The sequence below is a fragment of the Oncorhynchus nerka genome, linkage group LG20, assembly GCF_034236695.1.
Source record: "Oncorhynchus nerka isolate Pitt River linkage group LG20, Oner_Uvic_2.0, whole genome shotgun sequence".
Taxonomy (NCBI): domain Eukaryota; kingdom Metazoa; phylum Chordata; class Actinopteri; order Salmoniformes; family Salmonidae; genus Oncorhynchus; species Oncorhynchus nerka.
In genome coordinates this window covers 80,352,179-80,360,207 of record NC_088415.1, presented here as the reverse complement: position 1 = coordinate 80,360,207, position 8,029 = coordinate 80,352,179, and the positions used below count along the sequence as shown (strand labels likewise).

Genomic DNA, 8,029 nt, shown 5'->3' with positions numbered 1-8,029 from the left:
GGTGATGTGGACACCAAGGAACTTGAAACCCTCGATCCACTCCACTTCAGCAAGGTCAATGTTAATGGGGGCCTGTTCGGCCCTCCTTTTCCTATAGTCCACAATCAGCTCCTTTGTCTTGCTTATACTTAGGGAGAGGTTGTTGTGAGACAAAGGAGCTGATCGAGTAGGTGTGTCCAGCCTTTTGACTGGTACTGTATAAAAAACATTTATTTTGTGCTGTGTCTAACAATCCAGAGAAAAAAAGCTGGTGAACAGGCTAACCCTATTATGGGTTTCTTTACCTCAACACAAACATCAAGTCAAAGACACAGAATGTCTCATGTTGCAGACTGTTTATGTGACAACACTATGTAGACAGACACACTTATGAATCACACTATAAACTGGGAGCATGCTGACCAATAAAAAGTGGCACCAGATTCACAAGGAGCGATGCATCACATTTAGGGTGGGTTATGGATAGAACAGCTACTCTAAAAGTTCTTCTGTCACAGTGATGCTTTCCACAGAGGTTCATTTTTAGGGATCTAAACTCTAATAAAAAGGCATGGAAGCACACAGCAATGGGTTGTCACTTGACTAATTTCATAGTACAGTACATTTTGATACCATCTTTAAAAGGATCTCCATGGACCGGGTAGCAGTGCAGGCGACACACGGTTAAGTTCAACTGCCTATGAGGTTAGCTGGTTTAAAAACAGTCGGTCTTCCAAACCCTTCCAATACATTATCTTTAATACTTTATCATTAAGTGCTTTAACATTAGCTCATGTATCTACTGTAACACAGGGATCATACCTTGACAACACTAAGTCAGCCGTCAAATGAGGCCGTGAGCTAAAATTTCCCAATGCCGTCCACAACCACTAGAATTGCTGGTGTTCACAAGGCATTACTGTATACTTGCGAGCCCAGTAGGTTTAATGCATAGGGTGTACACGTGGTCCAAAACAAGACAACAAACACCACACTATGAAGGTGAATTAAAACAGTGCCGGACTACAGGAGGACATTAGATCATGGGGCGAGTTTCCGCCCACAGGAAGTAAGGTGCTATATGTCGTGGAGGACTTCCAGCACCGTGGAGATGGACCAGGCCTGTGATTCGCAGCTGAAGGGACAGTACTGGCCATTCTCATTGGTCAGCTCTGGCAGACCCTTCCAGCTAGACCTTAGAGGGTAGGAAGAGACATGGATGAAAGTTCAAAGTGTGTGTGTGCGCATGTGCAAATGTGTGTGTTAGTGTGTGTATTTACCTCTCCAGGTGGACATAATGCTGAGAGAGAATGCTCTTCACCAGGTACACTGTCTGTTCATAGGTCTCCTTCCCAAGCTTCTTGGCAAAATAGAGCTTTGCTCGCAGGAAGTACCCAATTGGCCATAGCCACTCCTAAAAAACAAACAAAAAGTCATTAAACCAATCAGATCAATTTAATAGAACTTTATTTATACCCTCGGGAGCATTGACATAATAAAGTTAACAATAACTCCTAATTCAAGGTATAATACAACTCAATTCCTCAGTAAGGGACACTCACCGGTCCTTGGTGGTAGTTGAAACCTCTGGCCACGTTGTAGTTATCGTTGTCCAGGGCGTTGTCATAGACACCACAGTACACCATATCACTAGGGGAGAAATTAACTTGATGTCAGTATATGTGCCAGGAAAATAAGTATTGAAAATGAATCAGTTAATGAACAAGTATGAGTGGGGCCAGGAGTTTTTCTTGAACATATGATCTGAATAAGAAAAACTCAGGGCCTAGGTTCTCCTGGTCAGGTCCCATGGTGATGAGGGATAATGAGGTCTCTTACTCTGGGTCCAACGTCTTCATTCCCAGAGGTCCTAGCAGCTTCTTCTCAGCAATTCCCAGGGCTTTCCAGGCTCTCTCCACAGTGAACAACTCCGGAGCCTCAAGGACAGAATAGAGAACACCATTCAGGTCAACTTATTAACCCATAAGAGTTATTGTGAAGTGAAAATGTCTAGAAGCAACAACAGCTCAGCCACGAAGTGGTAGGCCACACAAGTTCACAGAAACAAGACCGCCGAGTGCTGAAGCAGATAACGCGTAAAAATCATCTGTCCTCGGTTGCAACACTCACTACTGAGTTCCAAACAGCCTCGAAGCAACGTCAACACAAGAACTGTTCATCGGGAGCTTCATGAAATGGGTTTCCATGGCCGAGTAGCCACACACAAGCTTTGCTGCCATTGGACTCTGGAGCAGTGGAAACGCGTTCTCTGGAATGTGATCAAGCTTCACCATCTGGCAGTCCGACGGACTACCAATGACATTCTAGACGATTCTGTGCTTCCAACTTTGTGTAAGGATTTTTCCCGTTTCAGCATGACAATGGCACCGTGCACAAAGCAAGGTCCATACGGAAATTATTTGTTGAGATCAGTGTGGAAGAACTTGACTGGCCTCAACAGAGCCCTGATCTGAACCCCATCGAACACCAACCTCATTAATACTCGTTGGCTGAATGGAAGTAAGTCCTCGCAGCAATGTTCCAACATCTAGTGAAAAGCCTTCCCAGAAGAGTGGAGGCTATTATAGCAGCAATGGGGGGACCAATTCCACATTTATCATAAATACAGTGTAGACATTGTTGATGTTGTTAATGACTATTGTAGCTGGAAATGGCAGATTTTTTATGGAATATCTACATAGGCATACAGAGGCCCATTGTCAGCCCATTACCCTTTGCAATTATGTTAGCACAGCTGAAAACTATTGTACTAATTAAAGCTGGCCTTCTTTAGAAAAGTTGAGTATCTGGAGCGTCAGCATTTGTGGGTTCGATTACAGGCTCAAAATTGCCAGAAATAAATACCTTTCTTCTGAAACTCATCAGTCTATTCTTGTTCTGAGTAGTGAAGGCTATTCCATGCGAGAAATTGCCAAGAAACTGAAGATCTCGTACAACGCTGTGTACTACTCCCTTCACAGAACAGCACAAACTGGCTCTAACCAGAATAGAGAGAGAAGTGGGAGGCCCCGGTGCACAACTGAGCAAAAGGACAAGTACATTAGAGTGTCTAGTTAAAGAAACCTGTTGGGGCTAGGGGGCAGCATTTTCACTTTTGGATGAAAGGCATGCCCAGAGTAAACTGCCTCCTACTCTTTCCCAGATGGGAATATATGCATATTATTATTACTGGTGGATAGAAAACACTGAAGTTTCTAAAACTGTTTAAATTATGTCTGTGAGTATAACAGAACTCATATGGCAGACAAAAACCTGAGAAGAAATCCAAACAGGAAGTGAGAACTCAATTTAGAAAACAGTGCCATTTGATGTCCATCTTAGATATGGATGAGCATGCACTTCCTAGGGCTTCCACAAGATGTCACCGTCTTTAGATTCTGGTTGTATGATTCTACTATAAAGGTGGGGCTCATAATAGCTCTTTGAGTGGGTGGTCTGGCAGAAAGCCTCGGTCTCATTGCACGCGGTCACGAGAGAGTGTCCTCACGTTTCAATGCGTTTCTTCAGACAATGAAATTCTCCGGTTGGAACCTTATTGCTGATTAATGTTTAAAACATCCTGAATATGGATTGCATACATCATTTGACTTGTATCTACGACCTGTAACGGAACTTTTTGAGTTTTTGTCTGGAAGAATTGCTCGTGCTTTTTGAGGATTGAATGCTGGCCTGAACAAGCTAACAACAAGTGGCTAAATTATGGGCTTTTTGGAACTTTATGGAACAAATCAGTCATTTATTGTCGAACTGGGATGCCTGGAACTGCCTTCTGATGAAGATATTCAAAGGTAAGTGAATATTTAGTGTTTTTTGTAGCTTCTGTTGATGCCAAAATGGCGGCTATTTCTTTGGGTTCTGAGCGCCGTTCTCAGATTATTATTTTTCCGTAATTTTTTTGTTGAAAAATCTGACACAGCGGTTGCATAGAGGAGACGTTTATCTTTAATTCTGTGAACAACACTTGCATCTTTTATCAATGTTTATTGTGAGTATTTCTGCAAAATCACTGGATGTTTTGGAATCAAAACATTACTGCACGTAACGCGCCAATGTAAACTGAGATTTTTTATATATATATATATGCACATTATCGAACAAAACACACAATACATGTATAACATGATGTGCTATGAGTGTCATCTGATGGAGATAATCAAAGGTTAGTGATTCATTATCTATATTTATGCTTTGTGACTGTGAAAAATCGCCTTGTATGTTTTTGAATTTGGTGGTCATCTAACATAGATATATGTTGTGTTTTCACTGTAAAACATTTTTTTTTTTTAATCGGACACCATGGGTAGATTAACAAGATGTTTATCTTTCATTTGCTGTATTGGACTTGTTAATGTGTGAAAGTTAAATATTTCTAAATAATATTTTTTTTCAGCTGAATGGGATCCCTTTAGGGAACTCCTTGTGCCCCCTAGCCCCAACAGGTTAAGAAACAGACGCCTCCTCAACTAGCAGCTTCATTAAATAGTACCCGCAAAACACCTGTCTCAACGTCAACAGTGAAGAGGCGACTCCGGGATGCTGGCCTTCTAGGCAGAGTTCTTCTGTCCAGTGTCTGTTTTTTTGCCCATCTTTAATCTTCAATTTTTTATTGGCCAGTCTGAGCTATGGCTTTTTCTTTGCAACTCTGCCTAGCAGTGATGGTTGCTGATAAATGGGCCTCTGTACGTCTATGTAGATATTCCATAAAAAAATCTGCCGTTTACAGCTACAATAGTCATTTACAACATCAACAATGTCGACACTGAAAAATGTGCTTTTCTTTCAAAAACAAGGACATGTCTAAGTGACCCCAAACTTTTGAACGGTAGTGTATATGGGCTAAGGCCCAGGGTTGGTGTCAATTCCATTTCAATTCAGTCAATGCTGGAAGAAAACTGAAATTCCAATGCTTCTCTATGAGAAAAAAACATGCAAAGGATTGAAGGAACGGGGCATGGGCTGATGCCACACTGATGGCAACTCACCACCACCATGGCAATGCAAAAGTTGGGCCTGAGCTGGTAGTCACACCAGGGGCTGGAGGCTCCGTGGCTGTCCTTGTAGATGCCTCTCTTGTGGACCAGGTCGGGGTGCTTCTCGTTGGGGTCCTTCTCGTCGTGGGACACATAGAAGTTCCTCTCAAAGTTGGCCAGGATCTTGTGGTTCCACTCCTCATAGGAAACCTTCACCTCCTTACCTGCAAGGGAAACCAATCATATAATAAAACATGTTTCATTATGTCTTATTAGCGAAACAATTGTCTCTGAGGGAGGGACATTGCACATGTATGTTTACATACATGTCAATGTGTGTGTATGCCAGCACTGCTGGTGCATATGTGTGTGTGTGTGTGTGTGTGTCCAGGCAGCACTCACCGTCCCGGTGTATTTTCATGGAGCTATGGGGGAACAGGCCCTTCTTATGGAGCTCCACCAGCCAGCGCACCGCAGACTTACTGAGGCCCACAATCTCCACTGCTGACCCATCTCTGGAGACACACAACCAGGGAGACAAGTCACATCAAATCAATTTAATATGCATTATTACATCTTTACAAACTTCAGGAGAAGCAGGAAAGACACCCAACTAAACATACACTGGCTTTTCCCTTTTCCCTAGTTTGGTTTAATTGTATTGTTTTGTAGGTTTAAAGGCCCAGAGCAGTCAAAAGCTTGATTTTCCTGTATTTTATATACTATATTTCCACACCATGAGGTTGGAATAATACTGTGAAATTGTGAAAATGATGGTAATGCCCTTTTAGTGTAAGAGCTGTTTGAAAAGACCGGCTGAGATTTCAGCCTGTTGTGGTGGGATGGAATTTTGGCCTGCCTGGTAAATTAGTAAATAGACCAATAAGAAAGGCCGTTCCAAACCTCTCTGCCAAAAACAGCTCGTTTTCAGTTTCCCCTCCCTACTCAGACAACTCCCAGACAGTCCTAGCAAAATTCTTGTTTGAGAAATTACTCTTTGCTAAGAAGCAATTTTTAGTTTAATTTTGACCATTTTAATTAAATCACATTAAGGTGATTAAATGTTACCCAGAAATGATTTGATATTGAGATAAAAACAGCTGAATTGGACCTTTGAGAAATAGGGGTAAAGTGGATAGAGTCTTACCTGGGTGTTGCAGGCATGCCCTTGTTGCGAGCTTTGTCACTCTCTCCCATTTTGTCCATCCATGTTCCGCAGTTGAAGCGGTTGCCACCGTAAACAAAGCCAGTATCACGGTGCACTTTGGCCACAACATTGAAGCCTGGGAGCAAGGAGAATAATAACAATATACCATATTTGCTGAAGCAAGACAACAAGACAATGTGCACCTCATAACAAAAACCTTAAAAACCAAAAAGAGCCACTTGAAGGGAATAACAGGTGGCCCAGAGTTTTTCCTCGTCAGGTAACTTGGTCAGTAAAAACTCCTGGTACTACTTATTAACTTAAAGTGTGACCGAAACGAGAGGTGACTAGACTGTGGCAAACTCACCCTCGTCCTTCATGTGCATGTCGATCTTTGGTCCTGCGTTGCGCTCTCTGAAGTCGATACCCTGCATGTGACGTTGCATGGCCTCGTGGATGACATCACACAAGGGCTGTGTGAGCAGGGACTGAAACACACAAGGATCAAGTTAGACTGTACCTGTGCATGATGTACAGAGCCTTTAGAAATGTTTCACACCCCTTGACTTTTCCACATTTTGTTGTGTTACAGCCTGAATTTGAAATGGATTAAATTGACATTTTGTGACACCGGCGTACACACAATACCCCATAGGGTCAATGTGGAAATGTTTGCAAATTAATTAAAAATTAGTCAATAAGTATTCACACCTTTGTTATGGCAAGCCTAAATAAGTTCAAGAGTAAAAATTTTCTTAACAAATCACATAAGTTGCATAGACATTGTTGAATGACTACCTCATCCCTGTACCCCACTGGTCCCTCAGTCGAATTTCAAACAGAGTCAACCACAAAGACCAGGGAGGTTTTCCAGTGCCTCGAAAACAAGGGCACCTATTGGTAAATGAGTCAAAATAAAAAAGCATACATTAAAAATATATCCCGTTGAGCATGGTGAAGTTATTAATTCATTGTTTATTTTTATTGAACCTTTAATATCACTTTGGATGGTGTATTAATACACCCAGTCACAAGATACAGGTGTCCTTCCTAACTCAGTTGCCGGAGAGGAAGGAAACCGCTCAGGGATTTCACCATGAGGCCAATGGTGACATTAAAACAGTTAGAGTTGAATGGCTGTGATAGAACAAAACTGAGGATGGTTCAACACTGTAGTTACTCCACAATACTAACCTAATCAACAGAGTGAAAAGGAAGCCGTTACAGAATAAACATATTCCAAAACACGCATCCTATTTGCAACGATGCAAGTAACACTGCAAAAAATGTGGCAAAGCAATTCACTTTTTGTCCTGAATACAAAGTGTTATATCTGTGGCATATCCAACACAACACGACTGAATACCATTCTCCATATTTTCAAGCATAGTGGTGGATGCATCATGTTATATGTATGTTTGTAATCGTTAAGGACAAGGGGGGTTTTGTAGGATAAGAAAGAAACGGAATGGAGCTAAGCACAGGCAAAATCCTAGAGGAATACCTGGTTCACCAAGGAAACCTGGCTTTCCCACAGACACTGGGAGATGAATTCACCTTTCAGCAGGACAATAACATAAAACACAACGCTAAATCTACACTAGAGATGCTTACCAAGACTATCCCTGAACGTCTGAGTTACAGTTTTGACTTAAATCTACATGAAAACCTATGGCAAGACCTGAAAATGGTTGTCTAGCAATGATCAACAACCAATTTGACAGAGCTTGAAGAATTTCAAAAATAATAAATGGGCAAATGTTGCACAATCCCGGTGAGGAAAGCTCCAGACTCTCTTTTTCCCCCCACAATTTCATGGTATCCAATTGGAAGTTACAGTCGTCTCATCGATGCAACTCCCGTACAGACCCGGGAGAGGCGAAGGTCGAGAGCCGTGCATCCTCCAAAACAC

General features: G+C 42.0%; 1 protein-coding gene across 5 annotated transcripts in view; it reads right to left on the bottom strand.

The window, feature by feature from the left end:
- Nucleotides 1–320: 320 nt before the first annotated feature.
- Nucleotides 321–8,029, bottom strand: part of LOC115103201 (glycogen debranching enzyme-like) — a 30,980-nt gene continuing 23,271 nt past the window's right edge. For all 5 annotated transcript variants that reach the window (XM_029623962.2, XM_029623963.2, XM_029623961.2 and 2 more), the window contains exons 27-34: nucleotides 6,485–6,605; nucleotides 6,118–6,253; nucleotides 5,373–5,485; nucleotides 4,983–5,194; nucleotides 1,819–1,916; nucleotides 1,542–1,629; nucleotides 1,260–1,393; nucleotides 321–1,174 (exon numbers count right to left, since the gene is read on the bottom strand). In XM_029623962.2, the coding sequence (XP_029479822.1) occupies nucleotides 1,057–1,174; nucleotides 1,260–1,393; nucleotides 1,542–1,629; nucleotides 1,819–1,916; nucleotides 4,983–5,194; nucleotides 5,373–5,485; nucleotides 6,118–6,253; nucleotides 6,485–6,605 (1,020 nt within the window). In that variant the 3' untranslated portion in view covers nucleotides 321–1,056. The remainder of the gene's footprint in view (nucleotides 1,175–1,259; nucleotides 1,394–1,541; nucleotides 1,630–1,818; nucleotides 1,917–4,982; nucleotides 5,195–5,372; nucleotides 5,486–6,117; nucleotides 6,254–6,484; nucleotides 6,606–8,029) is intronic.